Source organism: Talpa occidentalis, unplaced genomic scaffold (assembly GCF_014898055.3).
Source record: "Talpa occidentalis isolate TD23 unplaced genomic scaffold, MPIMG_talOcc4v2.1 talOcc4.2, whole genome shotgun sequence".
Classification (NCBI taxonomy): domain Eukaryota; kingdom Metazoa; phylum Chordata; class Mammalia; order Eulipotyphla; family Talpidae; genus Talpa; species Talpa occidentalis.
The window spans coordinates 59,590,113-59,617,842 of NW_023602073.1; the positions used below are offsets into that span (position 1 = coordinate 59,590,113).

General features: G+C 51.1%; 2 protein-coding genes across 3 annotated transcripts in view; one reads left to right on the plus strand and one right to left on the minus strand.

Moving 5' to 3' along the window:
- The window catches only part of CMTR1 (cap methyltransferase 1), a 110,597-nt gene extending 105,937 nt beyond the window's left edge, over window positions 1-4,660 (plus strand). The window contains exon 30 of one of the 2 annotated variants that reach the window (XM_037519620.2): window positions 672-2,660. In XM_037519620.2, coding sequence (XP_037375517.1) covers window positions 672-804 — 133 coding nt within the window. In that variant the 3' untranslated portion in view covers window positions 805-2,660. Of the gene's footprint in view, window positions 1-671 lie in introns of both variants that reach the window. The other variant, XM_037519621.2, reaches the window with a different exon arrangement.
- On the minus strand, window positions 3,512-21,401 carry CCDC167 (coiled-coil domain containing 167). The gene is made up of 4 exons (XM_037519629.2): window positions 21,316-21,401; window positions 5,367-5,461; window positions 5,179-5,231; window positions 3,512-3,894 (listed from the first exon to the last, which is right to left on the minus strand). Exons 1-4 carry the CDS (start codon window positions 21,355-21,357, stop codon window positions 3,791-3,793), a joined length of 294 nt encoding a protein of 97 aa, XP_037375526.1. The 5' UTR covers window positions 21,358-21,401; the 3' UTR covers window positions 3,512-3,790.
- Window positions 21,402-27,730: the final 6,329 nt, after the last annotated feature.

Below are 27,730 nucleotides of genomic sequence, written 5' to 3' on the forward strand. Positions count from 1 at the left end.
TGTGACACAGGGGATCCCCTAAGCATGGGCTGGGCTCCATTCCTATTGGGATCACCCTCCTTCCTATGGGGTGGGATAAACCCTCTATGGGCCTGAGAGGTAAGCGGGTGAGAGGAGAGTGATGCCTGGACTGCGCTGATTGGGGCTGCTGGGTGTAAAGGCCCCACCTAAGCTGGGTATCTGGAGCGGCCGCTGCTTACATGAAGTTCTGATGCTGGCCTGGTGGTGGGAACATGCCGACAGCCCTGGTCCGCTGGATTCAGAGTCCCAACTGTCCCTCATCAGTACCCACTGTCCATTTGCCAGATGGTAGTCATGGGTTTTGACAGCAGCCAGCAGCCCTCACGTGCCTATAATTAGCCATTGACACTGGTTTCTGTCACCACACCAATACTGTTCCATTAGAGTAGCTCACACAGAAAAACCAGGAATATCAGTAATTGTAGAAATCCAGTTGGATGCAATTAGCAGCAGCAGCTGTTTGGGGAGGCAGGGAGAGGAGCTGGGGCCTGTTGGGTACCCTTTGGTTGCCAGAGGGAAGTCCCATAATGAGCCATTGATAAGAACACACCCACCCCCTAAGTCACTGCAGCCAGGGGTGGATGGTGGTTTCTTGGTCCTGCTCCCCCTAGATGCAATGCTCTGACTACCTTTCCCTGCCCCCCTTCCAGCATCTGCTACTATGGCCGGCTCTTCTGGGAGTGGGGGGATGGCATCCGTGTGCACGACTCCCAGAAACCCCAGGATCCAGACAAGCTGTCCAAGGAGGTTGTCCTCTCTTTCATCCAGACACACAGCGCCTGAGGGGACACCCACCCCTGCCGAATGCCCTGTCTTTGAGTCAGGGCATTGTGCCTGGGCTTCTGGTACTGGTTCCTTCTGGAAAGGGACTCGGGAGCATGGTCACTGCAGCCTGCCCATGATGGATGGGCGGTCTCCTCTCCATCTCCCCTGAAGATCTGTTAGGGGCCTTCAGCGATACTCACATGTTCCTTCTGGGACACCTTTTGGACTTTCTCCGCGGAGACCTGCCTGGGAACTGTCTACTCTGCCAAGACTTGGCCTGAAGGACGCTGCTCCTGAGCAGGTTTGAGTTCAGGGTCTAGGTCTGTGGGGCCAGTAGAGGAGGTGTCAAAGAGCAGCAGGGCTTCAGGGTCCACTGTTCTTGCCTGTATCCTGTAGACTCACTTTTCTGAGTTCTGTGCACTGTCCTGAGGGCAGCCATGCGCCCACTTTGCCCAGCTTTTTATTGGGCCAACCCTGAGTGGGTAGAGGCCCACTATTCTGAGCTGCCCAGGAGCAGCTGCTGTACAAATCAAGGTTTTCTTTCTTTGAACTTGCTGTTTTGATGCCAAGTTGAAGATTCTGTCTCCTCCTCGCCCTGTCCTGGTCTTCCCTGCAGTTCTTCCCAGCCTGGACCTCTGACAGGTCAGAGGAGGTCGGGAGGGGAGGTGTGTGGGCCACACATCCCTGGTAACAGTGGGATGCAGGTCATGCTGTCTTAGGTTGCGAGTGTGACTGCCGCCTGGGGTTGTATGCCCTTCTTGGATCCTAGCCCCTTTTGATCTGAACCTTGGGCAGCTCTGGAAGGGGAAGACGCAGCCTTGAAGAGCTGCCTTTTTCTAGGTCCCAGCAGCTGGGGCCTGACTAGAACAGGGGGTACCTCTGGGGTTGGGTCTCACCTAGCCCCCCCCTGGCAATCATGGCACCCCCATTTGCCACACCACCTTGCTACCCTTATCCCAACCTCTTTCTTCCTTCCCCAGTAGGGGGTACAGTCACTTTTGTTTGTCCGTGTGTGGTCACTCCATTTCCTCTATCTTGGCAGAGGCGGAGGGGGAAGAGGGGAAACTGGGCAGTAGCTTTGGGTGGGGGAGGGCACCTGTGGTTGTTTTTAATAGGAAATACCTCTCAGAGATGTTCATATGGGCTCCCTAGGGTCCCATCCCAGTGCTAGACTGGTTTCCATGGAGATAGGGCACTGAGGCTCCCAGTGAGGTTGGAATTGACTTCACTGTGAGGTCTCCAGCCAGCATCCGACCCCCCCCACCCCATCCCCCAGCCCCGACCAGGTTGGCAGCAGCACCACTGAGATGCTGTATTTCCACCCAATTCTGGGTATATCCGTGTGTCTTGCAGAATCTTGGATCATTAAAGATAAACATATTTTTAATGCCTGTGTGACTATGTGCTAGGGCTGCTGCTGTTTGTCCTCCGTGCTCTGTGGTCTGGGACTTGCCTGGATGAAATAGCTGGGGCTGGAGAGGTGAAGGAGAGGAAGTTCTACTCAAAGAAGAGGGGAGAAAAGGTTTGATCACAGCCTAAGTTCCTGGGCCCCGGCAGGCTCAGACTGTTGCTTGCTGCTGGAGACTGAGCCCCAGAAGAGTCAGGAAATTATGTGGCTCCTGTTGGAAGCAGAGACTGGAGAATGAATGAACCTACAGCCCAGCGGGGCCAGGAGGCACCTTCCCCCTTACATAAATCACACAGCTCACTCCACCGTGGCACTGTGACAATCCAGGATCAGTCTGTGACTAAAATAACAGAGGCGTCAGACCAATTAGTGTCACTAGACAGGGTATGAGAGGGAGGGAGAGATGGTTTTGCTGACCCTGGCCGGCCTCCCCTGCTCTGCGCCTCCCCTCCTCGGGGGACTGTGCTTGGGGTGGGGGATGTGCAGATGCTGATGGCCTCCCTCTCTGCTCCAGACCAGATCCTCCCCACCCCCGCTTCCATCACTCTGGTGCATGCTCCCCATCCCCCCACTTTGCTTGACTCCTTAACCCTGGCCCCAAGGAACCTTCCTTGATGGCACATAGCGCAGCTCCCAGGGCAACTCTTCTCCTTGCTTTTACTTTTGTAATTGGTGTCATCCCAGCGCCCAAGCCGAAGCAGCTTCATTGTTTTGGTTGCCCTCACTGGCCTCCCCAGCCCCTGCTGGGATTGGAGAGTTAAGAGTGTGCTGAAGGGCAGCGGGTGATGTCTGTGTTGCTGCTTCTGCTCCCCCCAATCAGCCCCACCCCTACCACTCACTGCAAAACCCCACCTGATTTACTGGCCACTGTCACCGTAAGGCTGTGTGGTCATTACCATGGCTCTTGCTGCCCACTCACTCCGAGAGGCCTCACTAGCCCTGCCTGCCTCTCAAAGATGGATTAACTCTGCGCTCCTGTGCACCTCCACAGGACCACTTCAAGTCCCAAGTCACCCTTGGCAGCACAGGCTGCATTTTTCCTGCCATAATTACAGGCAGTGGCACTGACTAGAAGGTAAGAGGGCGGTGGACAGATGGTACAATGTCTGCCTCTCGGCCGTGATGTCCAAGCCATGCTGTAGCTTTCAGCAGAGCCTGTTGGCTTGGAAAGTGCTTCCCATGGTCTCCTTAGTCCACACCTAAGCTGGGGACTCACCTTCATAGCCCCTCCTTCACTCCCCTCTGAGTTCTAAGCCACGAGTTTTCCCTTGAACATCTCTTTTTTCTTGATTCCTGAGCGCAGCCCCCGCTGCCCCCCAGCTACAGTCAGACCGTGACATTTACACAGCAGACAGGAGCAGCCCGGGTGTTCTTTATTGCCTTTCCTTTAGGCTGAGGGAGGAGCCAGCACAAAGTCCTGGTGACCAGGCCCCATAGCAGGACAGGGAGGCAAGTGGGGCTGTGTTGACAGGAAGCTGTGCTCAGGAGTCCGCATCGAGGAGAAATGCTCCCGCACCTTGGTCCTGAGGCTTGAAGGGCCTGCTGGACCCTGACTAGGGAGGGGGGACGCCCGCGTGGCTGTGGAGTGATCTCGGCTCACACCACCCAGTAGGCGTAGATGAGGGTCAGGAGGATGAAGATGGCCACAGAGAGCAGCATGTTCTTCCTGTTCTCCTGCCGAAGTAACTTTAGCTCCTTCTCTGAAACGAAACAGTAGCGGGGGTGGAACAAGTAGTTTGGGCCCATCTGCTTCTCTCATCTGCCTCTCCCACAATGGGCACTACCGAGTGCAGGGTAGTGCCCAATTCCTTATCCCTAAGAATGACTGTCCTTGGTCTGCCCAGATCCTCACAACCTTTTGGCTAAAGGTCCCAGCCCCCCAAAATCTCAACACACAATGCTGTTCAACCATCTCTCCAAATTGAAGATGGATCAGATGGGGGAGGGGTCACCAAAAAAGCCACATCTGAAAACCCAGCTAGGTGGGGGCATGGCTTCACCAGGTGAGCCCTCTGGCCTGTTCCGGCACGAGCTCTGTGGTGTACATCCCTGTGTGGTGGCCAGTGCTGGGTCCTCCTCGGTGGGTTTGGCACTAGACCAGGTATGGGTGGGGCAACGCGTATGCTTCCAGCCCAGCCTTCTGCTGGGAGCCCAGTGTGAGCAGGAACTAGGGATGCTAAGAGGAGGCAGTGTGTCTTGAAGCCAGTCCTGCTATTCTACAGCTGCACGGTATCCGTCCCGCATGACATGTACTCTGAGGGCTAAAGTGAGTGCTGATGCTGGACTTTGTGAGAGGGAGAGAAGCCTGCACACCTCTGGACAGGCCAGACTGAGTCCAGGTAGGGGGGAGGATTGTATTGATTTGAAATCTCCCTCTGGGAGGTTTTCTGCCATCTGGGCTGACTAGTGGTCAAGTCCAGCCCTCTGGGAGAACCGCACGTCTGAGGAGCCTGCGCGCATCTTTTTTCCTCCCAGGCCTATGAGGACAGGGACTGGGGTGGGGTGGGGGTGGTCAGTCATCTGCGCTTTAGCTCTCAGCCCTGCCCTGTGCGCCACCTGGCTCTGCTCCCAGAGCCCAGAAGGTGGCAGCATTGCTCCACCCGTGGTAGCCTTCCAAGCCCAAGCGGCTCCTCCTTCGCCCCAGCCCTGATAGCCTTTACTCCCATGGCAGGGTTTTCCTGGGGGTGGGGGCGAAGAGCCCTCCCAAGTCCGAGTGAATGTGAGTCTTTCCTGGACCTGGTGACAGCCATATCCCTTTGTCTCATGAGGGAAAACAGACCCATGGGCCTTTCTTCCCTTGGAACAAAGAACAAACCTGCTCTTTCTAGATAGTGGGCCTATAGTGGGTTCTGCAGCCTCCTGCGATCTGGCTCCTCCCGAAGAACCCTCTTGCTCCCTATTTCCTGGGGCTCCTTGGGCTGTCTGCCCCCTCCTGACCTTGGGGACTAGTGTGTGGAGCTGGTAACAGAAGGGGGCTTTCTTACCATAGTTGGAGACTTTGCTCATCAGGCTGTTTTTCTCCCTCTCCAGAGACCTCCTGCGAAGGGAGAAAGTTTTATGGCTCAAGTCCTTTCCATTTCCACCTGAGAGGCAGCTGGCGCACACCAGGACGGGGGCAAGAGGGGCAGAAGCTCAGCCTTCTAGAATAGATACTGGGGGTGGGAGGCATTACCTGACTTCTAGGCTCAGCAGCTCTTCATAGAGCCTGCAGTTCACAATCTCCAGGTCTCTGCGACACTGTGACAGCTTCTTCTCCAACCCATCGATCTGAAACATAACATACGATGAGTTCGCTCTGATACGCTGCTCGCAGGTAGACAGAGATGGGCAGCAGATGGGACCCTGGGACAGGATAGAGGAGAGAGCTGCTAGGAGTCTTGGACAGCTCCCACCCCAAGCTCTTTGTGCCCCACTGAAATGGCTGTGGGTGTTACAGCTGCCCCTCAGCTCTGTCTCCACAGCACAAGACCCATTTGGACCCATGATGGAGCACCCGAGCTCTGGTCACAACGCAGGCAGCTGATCCTAGAATAAAAGGCGGGCCTCCCTGGTGGTGCAAGGGTTAAAGTCCCAGTGTTATCACGATATCTGCAGTCACTGCAGCACGAGTTCGATTCCCGGCCAGGCAGCTACCCACATGGTGCAGCAGACCTCTCCTGTCTCACCTGCTGCTCCCCTCAGCAGTGTATTTCAGTCAGTCTGCTGTTCTGCTCCCCACTCTGTCTCTGGTGAATCTTCTCACCGCCTCCCACCCCCACACACACACCTCTGGCCTATATACTCCGGTTATTGTATGCATAAATAAATAAAAAAATCTTTTAAAAAAGTCAGTAAAAATTAGTGTTAAAAAAATGTAGCCCCCAAATATTTCTGTTTCTTTCTGCCTTAATTCTTATGCAAAAAGTGCCCATCATTGAGGTAGCCTACTTGTGGCAAAGTAGCTAAGCTCCCAAAAGGTTAACCACCAGAGATAACAATTCTCCCATTTGTTTTGATTATGGGAAAATTAAAGATACGTTCTTAGGAAAGTAATTTGTATTGTGGGGAAATGTCAAATATGGAATTGGACTGTCCAAGCCTGGGTCTTGGTAACATGCATTTGGCTTTGAAAGTTCACCTGTGTCCCTGTCTCTGACAGGCTCAGTCTCCAGGTCCCTAACTGCCCACCTTTCTGGTCCTGCCTGCTCTTGGCACCTCTGCCCGGCCATGGGGGCCCACACTTCATGGGGGTGGGAGGAGGTTCAGAGAGTGCCCTGGCCCTCACAGCGGCCGACTGGAGAGTGCCTTGGAGCTCTGTAATGTTCATTTTCCATCCTTGACTCTGCTCATTCTCACCACATCACTGGGAGGGACAGCAAATCGACCTCTACTTCACAAATGGAAGAACATCCCTCCCCCCACCCCTACCACACACACCCCTCCCCCATGGGATGACTTCTGAGGAGCCAGAGGAGCATGTCTCTCCTTAAGGGCCTCAGCCAGTTCTCTGCTCCAATCCCTAGTGAAGTGCCCCCTGCAGAAATGGAAATCGGCAACTCCAGGCAGAATCCTGGAGCCAGACAATGCCCTGGGGCTGGTGCCGGGAGAGCTGCACTTGAAATCTCTGGGCCTTCTTTGCCTGCACCTATCCCAGCAGCTCTGGGCCAGCTGCTTTCCCTAGTCCCAACACCCAGTCCAGTGGCACACCAGCCGCCCTCTCCCCTGAGGCCCAGTCCACTACTAACTCCAGCTCCGGAAGCAGGGCCCTGTGGGAGGGAGCAAATACAGAGCCTCCAGTTAATTGCCTGGTTAATTGTGTCATTTCTCTGCTAATGGGCACCAAAGGAAGGGCCGTCCTGGGAAACAGCCACAGGCAGGAGCTGTGCCCGTGCCTGCACTGTAGGCAACAGGCAGGCACCGGGCACTGGAGAACCAGGCTTCCCAACAGCAACAGCCTGATGTAAAGGGCAGTGGAGCTGCAACAGGTGCTTCAGGCCACTGTGCAGCCTGCCTTCACAACAGCACCCCCAATACACTAGCCCTCAGTACCCCAAGACTTGCTATTTGCTTTCCATGGTATAGAAACTGCAATCAGGGCAGCAGATTCCACAATAGGTTCCAAAGCAGCCTTTTCTTTCTTTCCTTTTTTTTTTTTAAAGATTTATTTATACAAGAACCGGGGTACAGGCCAAATGTGAGGGAGGGTGAGAGGATTCACCAGAGACAGAGTGGGGAGCAGAACAGGCAGACTGATGAAATACACTGCTGAGGGGAGCAGCGGGCGAGACAGGAGAGGTCTGCTGCGCCATGTGGGATCCTCGCTGGCCAGCCAGGATCGAACTGGCGCTGCAGAGGCTGCGGACAGCTTCACAGCGCGATGCTCAACTGCCTGCGCCACCAGGGGAGGCCCAAAGCAGCTTTTTCTTGAGGCTCTTACATGAGGTTCTCTGCCGCCTTTGGCTGGAGGGGCACTGCCTCCTTCCCCTGGCAAATTGATCAGCCCTCCTTGTGGGCCAAGCGCATACTATGTCACCCCAGCGACATGTGTCCAGACCTCATCTTCCCAAACTCTGGGAGCCCACAGGGCAGACAGTGTAAACCTGTAGCCCAGGCACCCAGTCTAGCCAACAAGTGGGTCCATCCATGTGTGTAAGTGACTGCCCGGGCCCTAGGCCTGCCTATTTTGTAGCTCCTGGCCTAGTCGGCACGGTGGCCATCTGTCTCCTCTCTGTGATCACCACAAAGCCTGGCCCTCGGCACTATTCGTAGCCATGCCCTGAACAGGGATGGGCATGGGCAGGCAGAGCTAGAGACCCTTACAGTCTCATGTAGTAACAGGAGTCTGAAACCCTCCCCTTCTGCTCACAGAAGCTGCAGGAAGCTAGGAGAAGCAGCACACAGAGATCATGAGCATTGTGGATGGCCCAGTGCAAGTCTGAGTTCTAGCTAAGATTTCTCCCTGCTACCCCTTGGGCCAGTTCTGGTTTGCATGTCATTCTGGGGAGGGAGCAGGCTGGGCATTTTCATCCCTAAACATGTCTGGAAGGCTACCAGGGCCCAAACAAGTGGTAATTGGCCCAGAGCAAGGCCAGGAACTCATGCTAAGCAAAATCTTTAAATTGAGGTTGGCAAACCACAAGTGGCCGAGCCAGTCTGTGTCGTGCTCTGGGCAGGACTTGTGGAGCTGGCAGTGGGAGGCCTTTATGTGAACAAGGCCAATTTATCTGCAGTTCCACTGAATATCCCCACTTTCATTTACCACTTTTTAATGAGGCTTAAACGGACGAACACAAATCAAGGTTTTAGGGACTGGAGTTCTAACCTCCCTCTATGAATATTTATGTCCTGCTGACAGCTCTCTCTGATTCTCTTCTAAATAGCAAGTTCCCCTTCTCTATAGCCAGCTGCTTGATGTGGGCAGAGTGAGGGGAGGCTGAGACCGTCAGGAGGCTCTTTGGTAGGCCACAAAGCTGCCCCCAGAAGGTGACCCTGCTGGCGGTCAAACACCTTGCAGCATTTGCCAGAGCAGCAGCCGGGCTGAAGCAGCCACAACAGTGGGTGCAAGTATTCTGGATGCCCTCCTGGCTGCAGAGAAGGTGGGGAGGGAGGGTTAGGATGCATCTCTTAGTTATGGTGGGGTCGGAACTGGTGACTGCAGAGGGAGCTGGCCCAGTAAGGTGGGCCCAGAAAGTGGGCTTACAGGAAGTCCCTAGTTGGATTTTCAGGGCTGTAAGCAGGGGCCTCGGCTTGTGGCTCACCTGCCGCACCAACTGGTAAGTTCCTTTATTCTGTGCCTCAGTTTATTCATTTGTACAACAAAGAATACCTTTCATATCTCAAAGAATCGTGAAGACATAGACAGGACATGTAAGGTGCTCTCTGGGACAGTTTCTAACATACAGAGTGAGAGTTCAACAAATGTTTCCTATCATAATAATCAGAGAATGGTTTTCACTGGACCAGTATTCATTTGTGGCAAGATTAAGAGGAGGTGATGGAAGTAGGTATGAAATGGACAGAAATTTCCACTGGCCACTGGCTGGCAGCAGTGAATCAGGGAACCCCTCTGACTTGGATTTGACCCTCTGAGTCTATGGGGTTCAGCAGCGGGGGCCTGCAGGACAGACCATCAGAGCAGCCTCGCCCTGCAAACCAGCCTGTCTAGCTGTCTCGGGAAACAGCAGGGCAGAAACCTTGTCATCCTGCCCTGGGACAAAGCTGGGCAGGCCTCTGGAGCCGGTGTCAAGTTGTAAAGACTGAACCTGGGGGTAAGAACACTGTCAAAAGACAGAAGAGTCTCAGGTATGGGCATCTGAGGAGATGTGGAATGGCAGGTGGAGCCCGGCAGCCGGAGCCCACGGCTCCTGGAGGCGAGCATCCAGCTAAGCTGGGAGCAAGAATTTGACTAAAGCGGAAAGATGGGAGAGGTTACACTCTGGTGGCCATGGAGGTTCCATGGGCTCTTGAGAGACAGGCTGGACTATGGGTTAATTGGCAGGAAAAGCATGGCTGGCTCGAGCTGGCTCAGATGCCGGGACTCTCCTGGAGCCAAGGAGGTAGCGTTGCTGGCTGACCATCCAGGCAACGTGGAAGCCGCCAAGGCGACACCGAGACAGCGCGCTAAGATAGGCCAGCATGGCGCAGAGCACGCCCGATGTACAGTAACATTAAGAAGTGCCTGTACATTATATTTATACTCAGACCAAGTGCCCCTTTTTACACAGGGAGAAAGAGCGCTGCGTCTAAGCCACCGAGATGCCAGTCCTCAGGTGAAGCACAGCTGCCAAGGGGCCCCGGGAAGTAGGAAAGGCTGTGGGGCGAGCTCCCTACGTTGGTACACTGCCTCTGGCACCTCACGCTGAGGCGAGGGCCTCACAGGTGTTTTGTAAAACTGTGTACAAACAGGTCCAGAGACAGAAGCAGGTGGTGAGCAAGCGGGTGTCCTGGTGGGAAAGTCTGTTCCTCACCCCAAGCGAGACCAGCGTGACTAAAACCAGCAGTCCATGGGGACTGCTGAGGAGTCTGTGCCTAGACAGGGAAGCCACGGAGCATGAGGGCAGAAGCAGGAGGGGAAAAGAGGTCTGTGAGGTGGAGTATCTCCCAAGTAAGAGGGAGAGGCCGCGGGGGGTGCCCAAAGACAGGATCTAAAAGTCTGTGCTGTACCAGGAAAGGCCCACAGCAACTCCACCCACATCGGGATGACAGCTGCTGCCTTTCTTATCCAAGCAGACGGGCCAGGGGAGCCTGGCAGGTGGCTTTGAGAGCGGGGCAGAAGGCCAGGCCCAGTAAAGAAAAGTGTTAAGACCATGGATTCTCCACAGAGGTGGGCATGTTTTCTGAGGAATGCAAAGATCTAAGTTCAGCCCTTGCAGTCACGGTCAACAGAGGCCCCAAACCCAGCCAAGTGGGACCACTGCTCCTGCTGGTGGGCGCCACAGGAAGACAAGGTTCCTTCATTTCAGTCATCAGGGGTGGACTCTTCTCAAGGCCTTCTCGAGGGCCCTCCCCTGCCTGCGGCTCTAGGCGCCCGGCTCACTGCCGCTGGCAGTTCAGTAGCCCTGAGCCAGCTAAGCAAAGTCCCTCTGCCACCTGACTTGGGGAATAACACCTTATTCTGGGAGCTTTAGGGAAGTCTCCCTGGGGTCCTATATGCCATAAAACTACCATGTTAAGAGAAACTATAAAATTCATCTGAAATCTCTGAGGCATCTTTCCAGGAGTGTGGGGCCTCCTGAATCGAAGCTCCAGATGAGGCTTCGTCGGGGGCAGGAACCTGAGTGCCAGCTCACGCATGGATACGCAGGTTAGGTCAGGCCCTTCGCGGGTGCCAGCCCCAGTCTGGCTCTGCTGGGAGTCTGCCCACGAGCACAGCCACAGGCTGCTGTGCTCCCACTGAAGGAGGCTGAAGGTGCACCCAAGAGCCCCTGGGAGGTGGCTCCCCGCCTGTGCCCTAAGGAGTCAGATTTTTGTCTAGAGAAGAGCAGAAAGCACTCTCGGGGCCTGGCTCTGGGCCACAGAGCCTCGGCTTTCTGATTTAGGAAGCAGTTCCCAGTCTTGCTGGCCTTGCTCTTGGGACCTGTGGCGGCGAGTGACAGAGCGGCTGAGTATGGGAATGTTCAGGAGTCGGGCAGGGCTCGCAGGGCACATCGCATATGTACGTGGCCAGGCAACAAGATCTAATAAATAGCAAACTATCAGGGTAGCTGAGCCCAGTTCAAGCCACCAAGTTTCAAGGTCTGGATATCAGAGTATGAGTCAAAGTAGCCTCCAGAAGCCAAAAGTAAACCTGTGTAGCACCATAACCAGCAGCAGCCAAGCATCCCTGGGCACGCACGATGTGCCAGGACCCCTCTGAGCACTTCACACAGACTCATGCACGGCACGTTCACAACACTGTGATGTGAGCATCAGTATCCACATTTTGTGGATGAGCGAACTTGGGCCGTGGGGATGAAGTACTTTGTCCAGGGTCACACTGCCGGTATGGGGGCGCTGGCAGTGGGAGCCGAGTCGTTAGCCACCAGGGCCTGTGGAGAAGGCAGAGAGCCACGAGCTCTGAGCCATCTTAGCTCCCGGCACGTTGCATGCTGGGTCGCGTGACCCAGCATCTGCATCATCTCTGCAGGGAAGGGACTGGCCCTGCTTTACAGAGGAGCCAGCTCTGGTGCAGAGATTTTAAGCAACCTACCCACAGTTGTACAATTAGAAGTGGCCAAACTGGGGTCTGGATTTGGGTTTTTCTGCTTCAGAGCTAATGCCTTCCCACCACTTCAAGGTCTTTCGTCAAAATCCTTCACGAAAACATCATGACAAGGAAGGGTTTTGTGGAACAAAGTCATTCCACATCCCGGTCGAAGCCCTTCTAAGCTGGTGGATCTGGCTGCCACAGATTCTCTGCTCTGAATAATCTTGTACGATGGCTTTGCTTGGTCTCTGTCCACATAACAGATACTCCCTGTGCGGGGGGAAACCTGACTGAAATCTATTTGCTTGGAGACAGCAAGACAGGAGCTGAGCGACGTTCTGTCCTCACATTGAGGCAACTGCCCTCCGTCTCCTGGCTCCACAAACATCCCCAATCGCCTAAACTGCCAAAGCATCTGCAAGATTCACACAAAACAGACCCAGTTTTGAGAAGAAGCCTGGGCTAGTTGGGCCTGACTTGCCATTTCTCCCCAAAGGGTATCAAAGTCTTTCTTTTCATTTGCTAATTCACAGCCTGGAAGGGGTGTCAGCTGTTTCATCTCGGGGGCCCCAGCAGCCTGGGAACTGGATTTCTGCAAATCCACTTACTTTCACACGTCAGAGAGGCCCCAGGACGTTTATTATGAAGAGGGAAGAAGGCAGACCGCCTGACCAGATGGTCTCTGGCAGGAGCGCTGGGGCTTTCCATCTGGGGCCTCTGGGCCATACTGCCAAGTCACTTGGGGGTCAAGGCCTCGCGTTTCCAGGTGACCAGTCTCAAACCCCAAAGGGCTGATTACCCTGACATCTCTTAAGGATGTTTTCCTGTGGAGGAGGCTCCTAGGCTCTGTGGGGGCAGAGAACAACTCCATCCACTGCTCCCCAGATCATGGCCCCCTGAGAAGTCTCTCTCCCTGGTGGAGCAGAGCAGGCACACAAGGGGCCCCACTGAAGCCCACACAAGCCCCAAGACCTCCAGCATGCTGAGATGGTGGCCAAGCGGCCCTGCAAGCAGAGCCACGTCAGTCCTTGCCTGAAGCCTTCAGCTGTCTGTGGGCCAGAACGTTGTTTGGGGTTGGTTTTTCTCTTCTTCCCCCAATATGTATTTTTTGATAAATTAGCAAAAGCTTCTTCATCACTGAAAGGCTCAGAGCACTTTTCAAGAACTGGCATCCACCCCGCGCCTTATGAATTCATTAATTAAGATGCTGGCAAACAGCCACTCCACACATGCTGACATCCAGCCGCGTTAGGTAATGAGGTTTTAGTCTCCTGACCCCCATCAAGTGGAGCAGAGCCAGACACAGACTGCAGAGAGAAATCACCTGCCCAGTGGCGACCTGTCGCTGGTGCCTGGCAGCAGGTGAGGCTCATTTAATGGTCAGTGGCCCTTGAACAGTCTGCGCGGGGAGCCTCCCTCGCAGCCCCGGCCTCTGGCGCCCCAGCCAGGCACACCCAACCACGTGCTCCAGCGTGGCCTTCTCACCTCTGACCAGCAAACCACTCAACTGGGCCCACACGTCAAGGGTGAGGGTTCAAGTACCTCCTCCAGCCGCTCAAGCCAACTCAGTCAATATTTTATTGATGTTCCACTAAGTCGCTGCTCTCCCTGTCTCAGAAAATTGGCAGGTTCCCCTCAGCCTGGTGCACAGCGTGTTCTAGAACAGAGGCTCTCTTCATCCACGTTTAGTGCTTCTGTCCCTCCCTGCCCTCGTGGCGCTTTCAGCGCTGCTGACAATGAACAAATAATTACAAGCGTCAAGGATTGGTTCCTCCTGGTGCTCATCCTGCCTTGGTTGTTTTCTCCCCTCAACCTCCTACCTCCTCTTCCTTTTCACAGACCCTGGCCTCTTTTTCTGATGGAAGCCAGTGGATTTTAAACAACTCCCATTAGCTTTTATTTCTTAAAGTACTGTTGGTGGGTCAATACAACACCGATTCCCAATCCCTCCTGTTCTTTCCTCCTCCACTACAGAAGTCACAAAAGCTCAACAGATGCTTTCGCAGTCTCGCTGCAGCACGGCTGGTCGTAACCCAATTCTGGCTAATGAAATGTTGCTGGGTCTCCCTGGTGGCCCAAGGGTGGAGCCTCAGCGCTATCACTGCCAGAGGTCAACTGGGAGAGCTGATGCTTTGCTGATAAAGAGACCGAGAGTGTTGTAGTTCCTTTCTCCTTCCTGAATTTGAGTTGGATCTGATGATTGGAGCAGTGGCAGCCATCCTGTGACCAAAACAGCTACAAAAACAGAGAAACGCTGGTCCTGACAGAGCTGAGCTTTTGCACAAATGCCAGTAAGCATATGCCTCCAATTATTTTTGTTAGGGGAAAAATGTATACTCTTATTTATTTACCTCATGGAGAGTCGGCTTTCTGTGACCTGTAGCCAAAATCTTTTCAAACTGATAGGAGTTTTGTATTAGGGACCAGATCTAACCAAGCTGCCCCCTTCAGGATGTCAACGAAGACACTACACATCTGTGAAGACCAACTGGCTGTTTGTAAGGTCAGGACTGGACACGGTGCAGGTTCTCTGATCCCATGCAGACCGGGTAAAGGAGGAGTCAGAGTCCTCAGTAGTTTTGCAGGTTTTTTATTTGGGGTTCACCAGGCATATGGCAGGCAGGGGTGCTGGCTGGGGGCTGGGAGGCTGGCAGGCCTCCCAGCCCCCAGCAAGTCTTCACTCTATTTGGGCTCTCTGGCGTTCTCTGCTTCTGCTTCGGCTTCTCCTTCAGGTTCTGCTGCTGCTGGCTGGGGCTGCTGGCGTCCCCCCGTGACGCCGCCCTTAAAAGCACAGTCTTAGCTCAGCTGAATCCCATCTACCTATGCCCACACCCTATTCCAGATGCCCACCATCAGGCATGCATTCAGGACAAGGATCCATCATCTATCCTGATGGCGGAAGGGCAGAAAAGCCTGATATTTTCTTTACCCTACAGTCCACCCCCTCAGGGTTTTCTGCCATACAGTCTATACATATATACACAATTTTCTAAGCAAACAAACAATGCAGCCATGGCCCACAAAAGCAAATACATCAAATAACAAAATACAACATAACAAAATACAACAGAACACAAATAAGTCCAGGCAGGGCACCAACCAAGTGCAAAAGACAATTATTGGTACCAGCAGATGAGCCACCAAATCTGCTGCCGAAGGCACTGCTCATACGAGGGAGGGGAAATCACACACGGTATCTGCTATAACACACCAGGAGCCGTCAGGCTTCCTGGCCTTCTCTGGCTGTAGTCTCGGCACAAGGCACACACAGCATCCACCCCCAGGATGCACTAGCTCTGGGATTGGCAATTTTATTCTGTTGGGGGTAATCGCCAACCCTCAGGGTTTCTGTCTGCAGTCGCTCCAACACTCGGCCTTCATGGCCACCCATGCGACTCACAGACCCCTGCTCTCAAGCCAACCCACTGCACAAGCACATGGGTTGGGGATCCAAACTTTGCATTTGGCTTGGGCTCCACCCCAAGCCACATTCCCCACCCGTCCCCCAAGGACGGGCTCCTCAGCTCCTCACCCTCACTCAAGAATGAGCAGGGCATCACCCATAGGTGATTTTACGAGACTCACAGGGCTTCAGCATACCCAGGCTGCTTAACAGCCGCTTTAGGGCTTCTCAACTTAGCATCAGTACCAGCTTTTGCCACCTTAGTTGGCTTTTCTCCTCCACCTGGCCACTGGGCATACACAGGCTGCTTTTGGCCATCTAGGCCCACTGGCCACCCCCAGATTCTCAAAAAATAAACATAACCTGCTAAGGTCCTCCGCCTTCTGGCGGGATTGTCAGTCCAAAATCATCAGTTAATCAGTCTATCAGTCCATTGGCCTCTCCCTGCTTCAGCAATGGCCTGCTGCCTCAGGGGTCATTGGCTGGTCCTTTCCGGTGTCGTTGGCTGGTCCTATCCGGTGTCGTTGGCTGGTCATTTCCGGTGTCGTTGGCTGGTCCTTTCGGGCGTCTCCTTCACGCCAGGTCTCATCCTGTAGCTCGTGGACGTATCCATCTTCTATACCGCCATGGTGCCTCCAGCGTCGTCACAGGCAAAGTCTGTTCTCCTTAGTCCCTCCAGGTCTTCGGAGGGCTCCAATACCCGTCTGCATGGATCCTGCCGACTACGCCAATTGTAAGGTCAGGACTGGACACGGTGCAGGTTCTCTGATCCCATGCAGACCGGGTAAAGGAGCAGTCAGAGTCCTCAGTAGTTTTGCAGGTTTTTTATTGGGGTTCACCAGGCATATGGCAGGCAGGGGTGCTGGCTGGGGGGCTGGGAGGCTGGCAGGCCTCCCAGCCCCCAGCAAGTCTTCACTCTATTTGGGCTCTCTGGCGTTCTCTGCTTCTGCTTCGGCTTCTCCTTCAGGTTCTGCTGCTGCTGGCTGGGGCTGCTGGCGTCCCCCCGTGACGCCGCCCTTAAAAGCACAGTCTTAGCTCAGCTGAATCCCATCTACCTATGCCCACACCCTATTCCAGATGCCCACCATCAGGCATGCATTCAGGACAAGGATCCATCATCTATCCTGATGGCGGAAGGGCAGAAAAGCCTGATATTTTCTTTACCCTACACTGTTGAAACCAACATCTAAAGACACCAAGTTGAAAGGTCTCGCTGTCAAAGGAAAATAAAAACACCAAGTAACAGCTCATTTCTGTTGGGCTTTTATACATCAGCCAAACTCCCATCCGTTTACAATGAAATGAAAGCTTTTTCCTCAGCCAAAACCCTCCTATCGGTTTAGACGGAAATACCACCTTTCCCTCCTCCCACACAAGGTTAAAAGCAGCATCAGAGCTGTTGATATCTCAATTATAATTCTCTTCAGTCACTCGAATTAACTCTCAGAAACTAAAACTCACAGCCATCCCTCCCCGCCCCCCAACTCTGAGAGCTCACAGAGTGCAAAGGAGCCGGATGAAAAGGTCAAGAGAGGAACCCTGAGGAGTCGGGGAGACTCGGAGGTGCCTGGGCTGTCCTGGGAGGTGCCTGTCCGCTCCAGCTGGCTTGAGCCAGCCCTCAGGATGAGTGCCGCCTGCTTGTAATTGCTTCATTACAAGTGGAGACTGTTTGCAGGTGCTGAGATCACTCACTTGTGGGGGTTTTATTGCACTCGTCAGATTAACAAACATTTTTGATTAAATCACCACTTCATTGGCTCTGCGCACACGACTTTTAATAAGAGGACAATATCTCCTGCTACCGAGCATCAGTGCACATTCAATACTCAGATCCGCTGGGGGCAATGGAGGACCAAAGCGGGGGAGGGGAGGGCAGCCAGATGCCAAGCTTTTTCTAAGGCACACAGTTATAGATCTCACATCGTAGATGTCCAAGCGAAAAAGTAGCCGTAAGGACAGCAGAGGTAAATATTTATATCAGTATCGACGGGTGAGAAAAATGGGTACCTGTGACCAGTAGCAGACATTAGCATATGTGCTTCCAAATTCTAAACCCTTGTAAAACTCTTGTCAGCCAAGCAAGACAGCTACCATCTGTATTTGAACCACTGTCAGTGAGTCTTGAACCCCTTCAAGTTACAGACAGGAAACCAAAGTCCAAACAAGAGGGCGGACTTCGCCAAAATGGAAGGATAAAAAGAATGACAAAGGCTACTAATACGAGCACCATTACTCACTCTAGGGTAGGCAGGCTACACGTATCATCTCAGTTAATCCTCAAAACCACGCTGCGAGGTACGTTGTGCTCCGAGGTGGAGACTGCAGACTAAAACACACAAGCCCCTTCCTCGGAGCTGGGGCAGGGCATGCAGTCTTCTCGCTGGTCAATGCAGTTCTCAGCGCCTCAAGTTCATGAAAAGTGGGCAAATGCCCAGGACCCTTAAGATCTAACAGGTGTGCTTCCTCCACTCTCCTTCCCAGTGGACTCATCAAGGGGTTGGGCCTGGTTTCATTCATGAGGTGAGCACAGGAGGGGGGATGGCAAATCCATAAGATGGTAGGAATAGGGCAGAACCACCACTGTCCTGTATTCTGAACCAGGGTTTGCAAATACAGCCGACCACCTGTTTTGTAAATAAAATTTTATTGAACACAGCCACGTCCGTTAATTTGCTTACTGTTAACGGCTGCTTTTGTGCTAACACAGCCTGCGTACAGCTGATTCTTGTTATTCGTGGTAGTTATGCTTTATAAAGTTGCAGCCAACAATGAATTACTGAATACTGAAGCAGGAAAGGTTCCTGCAAGCCTCTGGTCACATTTTCATCAACTGTTCAATACAAACCCTTGTTTGTGAGTGTTTCTGTTTAAAGAGACCTTATTTAATATCTATTGTTGATTCATTAATACCGAATTCAATGCCAACCACAGTATAATTCATGCCTGAGCACAGCTTATCTAACACACATTTTCTTGATAATGCACACTGTCTTCTTGCACTTAAGAACACTAGACAGCATTTCAGTACTACACCTGGGGGCCATTTTAAACGCAAAATCACCAACAAAAAGCATCAAAATGCAAAAATATGGCACTAAACAGACCACCAAAAGGACATTTATGACAGCTGAAACAAGAAGGCAGAGCACTGCCTCGTAGGACCTCAGTTGGATACATGGCGCCTGTGGTGACTCAAATTTGTCACTGCTCTGGGTCTGTCTGTGAATGACTGCAAAAACATGGTGAGTACCGACTTAGGGGTTACAAATACATTTTGGCAAGTTGGCAAATTCATAAACACAGAATTTGAATAATGGGGATTGCAACAGAGATTATATGACCGACAAACCTTAAAATAGTTACTATCTGACCCTTTACAGACAACATCTGCTGATGCTTCCTCTAGCCCTTTAGAAAAAAACTTTCTTGTTCTTGAAGCTACTGAATCTGGAGTTTCTCTGTTACAGTAGCTTCTCATGTCCTAATACAGGATACAAAGTCTATAATCTTATTATATAATGTCATATAATTTTACCACTTATGAACTATTATCTTTTAAAAGCCCCATCTTTAGCCCCTGGGCCTTTTGGGATCAGCTAATGACTTTCTTATTTTCCCGTGTTCTCACCCATTTTTATTTTATTTTTCAAAAGATTTATTTATTTATGCATATAAGAACTGGGGTGTAAGTCAGAGGTGCAGGGGGGTGAGAGGATCCAGCAGAGAGAGTGGGGAGCAGAACAGGAGGTCCACTGAAACACACTGCTGAGGGGAGCAGCTGGGGAGGCAGGAGAGATCTGCTGCGCCATGAGGGTTGCTCCATGGCTGGGGCTCGAACTTGTGCTGCAGTGGCAGGTGATAGCTTTATAGCGCCGTCTTTAACCCCTGCACCACCAGGGAGACCCCCATTTTTATTCTAAGAACATTTTCATCAGCCTATTTTTCCTACTAAGCAGACCCATATTTCTTAAGGGATGGTACTAAAGCCTACATCAGCATGGGTATATGTAGCTTGTTAAAAATGCAAATCTGGGACCTCCTTGGTGGCATAGGGGTTAAATTCTCAGCATTATCAAGCTATTGCCAGTCACTGCAGCCTGAGTTTGATCTCTGGCCAGGGAGCTAACCCACATGGCACAGCAGACCTCTCCTGTCTCACCCACTGCTCCCCTCAGCAGTATATTTCAGTAGATCCCCCTGTTCTGCTCCCCACTCTGTCTCTGGTGAATCTTCTTACTAGCCTCCCGCCCCAGCACCTCTGGCCTACACCCCAGTTATTGTATGCACAAATAAATCTTTTTAAAAATGCAAATTCTTTGTTCCAATGCTCACCCAAATCCTAATAAGTTACTCTGGGTGGGGGAGAATTCAACTCTCTCTTTTTTTTTTTAAAGATTTATTTATTTTTATACAAGAACCGAGGTACAGGCCAGAGGTGCGGGAGGGTGAAAGGATTCACCGGACACAGAGCGGGGAACAGAACAGGCAGACTGACTAAATACACTGCTGAGGGGAGCAGCTGGGACCAAACCCGCGCTGCAGAGGCTGCAAACAGCTTCACAGTGCAGAGTTCAACCGCCTGCGCCACCGCCACTGGGGAGGCCCTCAACTCTCCTTTTTAAACTAGTGCTACAAATGTTTCTTAATGTTTTCTTAAGTTTGAGAACCACTGACCTAGGTAGTAAGCTCCAAGAAGACTATCAAAGTATTTCTCTTGCAACAGTTCTAAGGGAATTTTAACACAGAGGAAACAGAGGTACTAGAAGAAGCAAATCACCTGTGCTTGATTCTGAGCTCCTTCAACCTGGGCTCTACTTTGAAAGCTGTTTCCTCACCTGTAAAATTCTCACAGGCCTGTAGCGAGGGTTAACTGTGAATGAAAGTAAAATAGCATGGATGCCCAATATGCAGCACTTTTCTTTCCCTTCCATGCAGCAGCCTCTGCAGCACGGGTTCGATTCCTGGCCGGCTAAGGAGATTCCCACATAGCATGGCAGACCTCTCCTGTTGTGCCCACTGCTCCCCTCAGCAGTGCTTTCGGTCTGTCTGCCTGTTCCGCTCCCCACTCTGTCTCTGGTGAATCCTCTCACCCTCCTGCACCTCTGGCCTGTAACATGCAGCTATTGTATAAATAAAAAATAAATCTTTTTTAAAAAGAACACTACTTGAAAAAAATTTTTTAAGCTCAGGGCCTCCCTGGTGATGCAGCGGGTTGAGCACAGTGCTGTGAAGCTGTCCACAGCCTCTAGAGCGCTGGTTCGATTCCCCACTGGCCAGGGAGATACCCATATGGCGCGGCAGACCTCTCCGCCTACGCCTGCTGCTCCCTGCAGCAGTGTATTTCGGTCCATCTGCCTGTTCTGTTCCCCACTCTGTCTCTGGTGAATCCCCTCACCCTCCTGCACATCTAGCCTGTACCCCAGTTCTTGTATAAATAAATAAATCTTTAAAAAAAATTTTAAGCTCATTGGAAACATCACCATACTAGAATTTTCTTTAGCCATTCCTACAGGTTCTCAAAGTAATTTTCCCAATCCACAAGCTTGTACTCCAGAGGAAAAATTTCCCATCTCAGGGGATATTTAAGCCACTAGGAATATACTAAATGGTACGGGCTCCCTCACCTTTTGGGGGGGTGCCCTCATCTACAGGTCCCTACCCTTTGGGGGTTCCCCTCACCTTCCCCTTTGGGGCACGCTTCATTTACATGTCTTCCCTCAGGACCTCCTTAGTTACTGTCCCAGACTTTAAGCCCCTCACTTCTGTGTCACACCCTCTTTGGGGCGCCCTTTCACCTCCATCTCGCTTCCCATCTGGAAGCCTCCTCATCTCTAGCTATTACCTCTACTGGTCCCCTCAGGCGCTGCAACATTCCATTCTCCTGTCCTGCCTCTCACCTTCGGGGTACCCCATCGGGCCCTCTCCCGACCCTCGCGTCCCTCGCCCAAGCCGCATCGCCCTGACTTCCTCCCCTCCGCCCCTCCTCCAACCTGCAGCCGGGCAGACTCACTACCCCGCGGCCGATGTGGCCCACCCGCCCACCTCTCCCCTCACCTCACGGGCGACGCCCCGATTCTCCCGCTTCTTTTTAGTCATATTACTTGCTGGGATCCCCCAGTCATTACTGGACGTGCCCACCAGATGGCACCACGCATGCGCAACACTCGTGCTTCTCCCTCATTGGTCGCCTCTTTGGCGGGAGGTGGGGCTACTGGCGGCCGCCATGTTGTTGAGGGGCTCGGCCAGGTTGGCGCCGCCATGTTTATGAGGGGCAATTTATCTTGGGAGGCCTCAGGCTAGGCTTGGGGAGGGGATGACGAAGTTGGGCTGGAGCACGACGACCCGCCTAGGAGTGGAGGGGCCCCTTTCCTACCGAGATCATTATTACTCCGTATCCCTGAGAGCCTTCTCCCCCCAACTCCATCTTCTGTGCCCGTCTCCCTTTTAGTGACAGTCCACTCAGTTTTAGGCCAGCCTCTTCCCTCAGTCGCGTTCTTTCCAATCGGCAAGGCCTCCAGGAAGCCCCGTCTTGAGCCCCTTGGCCCTTTAGGATCTGCTATTGACTTTTTAAAAAATTATTTATTTATGCAAACAGGCCAGAAGAGTGTGTGAGTGTTGGTGAGAAGATTCACCAGAGACAGTATGGGAAACAGAACAGGCAGACTGACCGAAATACACTGCTGAGGGGAGCAGGTAGGTGAGACAGGAGAGGTCTGCTGCGCCATGTGGGTAGCTCCCTGGCCAGCCCGGGATCCAACTCATGCTGCAGTGGCTGTGGTTAGCTTCATAGGTTGCGTCTTAACTCCTTGCACCACCAGGGAGGCCCAGGCTAACGACTTTCTGTTGTTATTCTCCTTTTTGTTTTGTGTTCTTGTTTTTCATTTTAAGAAATAATAAAGTAAAAATCAAAATCAACAGGCAACTATAAACCAGAGACAGACTGGGGGCGGGGGGGGGGGGAGGCGGGGAGAGAAGGGAGTAGGATCAAAACAAGGGTGATGGGAATTTTACGGGGACTATAACCAAGATGAAAATGCATACATTGTACAAAAATGAAAAATGATGTAAAAAATATATGAAATTAAAAAAAAAAAATTTACAAACGTCAGGTAACAGGGAGGTCCCCAGGTAAAGGAGCTGTTCCAGATTCCTGCCTTCACCCAAGGGAGGATGGAGCTGAGCAGAGAGGGGAAGAGGAAGAAGGAGCAAGGAGACCTGGAGCAGGCACATGGAACAGAGAGAGGTGATGAAGCTGCCATTACTTCTTGGCCTTCGTCTTGTACTGGGGACTTGGAGGGAGACACTGAAACAGACGTGGGTGAGACCCATGGGGAGGTTGGCAGTGGTAATGTTTATCTTGATTTTGATTTAGCTCTTTTGTTTTCAGACTTGCCTGGCCGTTTTCGGCCCCTTTCCTATGGGTCCCCACCAGAGGGTGCCTTAGACTTGTGGCAGGCTTTGGGCCTCAGTGGCCCTGTTTTAGGCCAACCCTGTTTGGGCATTTACCCACAAGGGGCTATGGAACTGGGTGTTTCATGTGAAAACTAGTTTATCTTTCTTTCCTTTCTCTTTTTTGCACACTAATTAAAGTTCCTTTCTGTTAAAGGTCTTATGCACTAGAGCATGGTTTGTCTTCATGCAGCGATGACAGAACCTATCTAGAGCAGGCAGATAGGTTTTCTATCAGTGGAAAGGAGCATCCTTTATCCTACAATCCTAATACAGTTCTGATCTTTATTTCTGTGCATTCCCTTACAGTCTTGGCCTCACATACAGTATTTAATACTATGGTAATTCCATTGTAAAGTTTGCTGCAGACTCTGTCCTCCCAACAGGGTCCTGTTTTTTTGTGGTGATCTTACCAAAAACAATAACAATGTCTGTGTTATGGCCCAGGTAAACAAAATTTCCTAAAATATTTTACCACCTGGGGATGCATTCTTTTCTGTTCTGGTCCAGTACATTAAATAAATAGTTGGTAGTAGAGGTCTATTATATTATTTCATGACCCAATTATAAGATGTTGAACTGCGAATTAAAAAAAACAAAACAGTTTTAGATGTTTTCCCATGTTTCTGAAATTTATCATTTGTGATGGCTGACATGTCATCAAGTGAATACATTTCATTCTTGGATTGGACATTACCTCCAAGTAACACTAAATCAAATATCTTCATGCACGTAGCTCTGTCCTTCCGAATTTTGTCTTTAAGAGAAAGTCACACAAGAGGAATTACTGAGTCAAAGAATACAAGACCAAAATCAAAGCTCCTGATGACCAGTTATCTCTCTGTTGGAGTCTGTGTTTCTGTGTGAATAATATCTCCACCTCAGTGTTAAGGGGAAAAAAAATGTTTTCAGATCTGTGTTCTCTTCTTGATAGAGTCACTGAATGATGGAGCTGGAGGGAACCTGAGATAGCATCTCTCCCGGCCACCTGACGGGGCCCACAGAGGGAAGGAGCAGTAAATTCTATCTGAACAGGAAGCAGGCTGTTGAGCAGTTTTTTAGTGAAATTCGCAGCTTAACATCCAGCACAGGAAAAATTTACTCAAGAACATTGTCCATCAACTGTCAATCAACAGCATTTATTGTCAGAACACTTCATAGCATTGGTTCCAATCCCAGAAAAACCAGATTCTGTGCTTCCCAATTATCACAGGCACCAACCCAGGGGAGGTGAGAAGAGGAGGAAAAACACTGTGTTCTTTTATAAGTAGTTCATTCTACATTTGTTTGTTTGGCACCAAGAAAAAGCAGCCGAGATCTTGGTGCGCCTCATGTCGCTCCCTTGTCTCTCTCCCTCATTTCCCCATGAAATGATGGGTGAGCTGTCATCTCTCTTCCTGAAGAGTTTTGGATTTCCCAATCCAAACATTGTTCCACAGTGCTGATAATGGGACAAATACTTGAAATGGGGCTGGATTGAGAGCCTGTGTGGATTGTAGCGAACGGGACTTTCAGTGAGACCACCCTGGATTCCAACCCCAGCTCTGCTCTTGGGAGAGGCGTGATTTGGGGGCCAGACACCTCAGACAGTGATGACCTCTGTGGGTGTTGGGGAGACTGAGGTAACCCGCCAAGATCCTTTCATTTCTTCCCTCTCTGGCTTCCCCTGCTACCCTCCCCCACCCCCCAACACACACAAGGCAGGCTTGGATTCCCCAGGGGCTGTTTGCCAAGCTTAGTGGAACTTGTTCTGGTTTCTTACTGAAAACTCTGCCCACGTGCAGATGGATTATTGTAGGCTGTCTGTCTGTCTGTCTGTCTGTCTGTCTTTTTTATCCGGTGAGCATCTATTTGGGAGTTTTAGAGCTAAATCTTTAAGGGAAGTAGGGCACTGCATTGGCAGACGGGGGTAATGGGTTCATTGCTGTCTAGGTCAGGTTCTCCACTGTATGACCTAGGGCAGGTCAAGCCTCTTTGGCTCTCAGTTTCCTTATCTGTGAAACGTGCACATTGAGAAGGACCAGACACCCCAGGATTCTGTTTTTAATGACCTTGTTATTTATAAAGTACACAGACATAAGAGACCCTCAGGGCTCTAAGGCCTAAATATAAAATAAGAACCAATCATACCCTCAAGAAATCATCAATGTAGTTAGAAACACAAACCAAAAGCATGAAATAGTGAGTACCAGACATCATATAATTAAATGCTAGCTGCCTGGTACTTAGCTCTTGATGCATTAGAAGCTCAGGAAAAAAAGAGAATGTTGAGGGCACTGGGCAGCTTTGTGGGGGCTGTGGGTCCTGGAGGGTAAATGGCAATGGGTTAGGGGGAGATGGTGGAGACAGCACCCTGGTGGGAACCCAAGATGCCTCCTGGGCCCAGAGGGGAGTCCTTTTCAACTTTGCACAGGAGCACCGTAGAGGCTAGCTACAGCCCTAACTTATTGGCCATTGAGACCATGGAGAATTTTGGGTTCATTCTTCTACCCTGCCCCATGCTGGGCTTGCCTGACCCCTGGGGCACAGATCAGGCCTTCCCACCACTCCCCGGGGGCCTCTTCTCAGAGCCAGAATCAGGGAGAATGGACTCCTATGTCAGAGGCATTTCAGGCAGAAAATGAAGAATTCTTTAGGTTGTTAAAAACACAGTGGAGGCTGATTTATGTTTGAATTTTGTTCCAGGACAGCAGATTATAACCCAAGTTCTGAGGCAAAGGTAGTGGTGTCTTTATGGCCTGCTCAGATCAGTTTTATATCTTCGTGATTTTTATATGTTTCAGCTAAGCCAAAATGTTCACATTTTTTTGTCCCATGCTTCAGTGGGGACTCCTGTACTACTCCTTGGACCCAACCTCATTTTACCAGAAAATAAGAAAAGCAAGATAGATGAAAAGAATGTTTGTGCTTGCTGTTTAGTTGGTATGCGGTCATTTCACATAAATTAAATCAAGTCATAACTAAAGGATGAATCCAGTGAGACTCTGAAGTAGATTTTAAGTGACAGTATGAAAACAACAGGACAGGGTCTAAATATTGTTGAATATGCTGACCCTTCCATCCCATATCTTCTTTTTTTTTTTTTTTTAAAGATTTATTTATTTATGCATACAAGAACTGGGGCACAGGCCAGAGGTATGGAGGGGTAAGAGGATTCACCAGAGACAGAGTGGGGAACAGAACAGGCAGACTGACTGAAACACACTGCTGAGGGGAGCAGCGGGAGAGACAGGAGAGGTCTGCTGCGCCATGTGGGTAGAGGCCTGGCCAGGGATCGAACTCGTGCTGCAGTGGCTATGGGTAGCTTCATAGTGCTGTGCTTAACCCCTTGCGCCACCAGGTAGGCCCCTCCATCCCATATCTTCTTGATGAGAAGAAATATCTGTCAGGTTTTGGGGCCAAAATAAGTTATGCGACCTTTTCTGGCATGCTGATGTTTTTACCTTGTGGTTACTGCACCTCTTGTAAATGATCATGCTTCCCACTTTTTTGTTCCTGAGGAAGCTCAGATCTGTTCAGGGGTTTTGAGCATAGGTTTCCTTGTAATAGTGTTTTCCTGGCTGTGTTTTATTTTTCTACCCCTATTTTCCCTTTGCTCTTTCAGTTTATCTATTTTTATCTCACTGTATTGTGAGTGCTTTGGTAAACTACTTCAAATCCTTTTCTGGAACACGAAGGAGCATAAATAAATCAATAAATACATCCTGTGTTTATAAATATGGCATTTTGTTCTTTCTAAAGCAATTTTCACATCCATTAACTCTGTGGGTCCTCATGCAACTCTGTGGGGAAATTCAGACAGGTCAGTCCCTCCCATTTTACAGACAAGGAAGTTAAGGTACATCCATGTATGAAGTGGCTTGCAGAAGATGGCAAACCCACCCTGCTACCTATATACAAGGCCACCTGAGCCCCTCTGAAGGAGAAGGGAATATGAAGCTGTAACAGGGTGGTCCCCAGGGGGCCAAGGAAGGGTGGTGCTGAGCAAGGAAGAGAAGCTGGAGAGGAGACTGTGAAAAAGAAGGAAGCAGGATGGAGAGCAGAAGGAGACCTGGAGGAGGCACATAGAGCAGAGAGACACGTGAAGAAGCTGCGCTTGCTTCCTGGTCTTGGACTGGTCAAAACAGATGTGGGCGAGAGACCCATGGGGAGGTTAACGATGGCAGCTTTTTTTTTTTTAAATATTCATTTATTTATGCATATAAGAGCTGGCCAGAGTTGTGGGGGGTGAGAGGATTCACCAGAGACAGAGTGGGGAACAGAACAGGCAGACTGACTGAAATACACTGCTAAGGGGAGCAGCAGGCGAGACAGGAGAGGTCTGCTGTGCCATGTGGGTTGCTCCCTGGCCAGGGATCGAACTCGTGCTGCAGTGGCTGCAGTTAGCTCCATAGGTTGCTTCTTAACCCCTTGTGCCACCAGGGAGGCCCTGATGGCAGCTTTTATCTTGATTTTGATTTTGCTCTTTCTGTTCCAGACTCCCTGGGCCCTTTCTGCCCCTTTCCAATGGGTCCCCACAAGGAGGTGATTTAGACTGTGGCAGGCTTTCAGGCCTCAGTAGCCCTGCTTTGAGCCAAACCTGTTCGGCTGGGCATTTACCCACAAAGGGGTGGATCACTTAGGGTGCTTGATTTGGAAAATTTTTTCTTCCCCTTTTCTGTATTGTGCACTAATTATATTAAAGTTCCTTTCCATTAAAGGTCCTACACACTAGAGTATGTTTTGTCTTGATGCAGTGGATGGCAGAACCTATTTAAAGCAGGCAGGTTTGGGGGTGGTGCTGATGTGCCCCTCTCCCTACCTGGTAACAAAACTTAACAACCCATTTAGGTGACTTTTTTATTAGTTATGGATTGAGGAAGGAGAAGACCAAGGTTGGGGTTACCAGTTGGAGAAAACAAATTGGAGTGACCACTGGCTTCAGAGATTCCCCTCAAGTCCGTATCTGTGATGCCACCTCTCCCTCCCCTTTCTGATGATAGACCCACTCCCATCAGTCACACGGTCATTTGATCTAAAC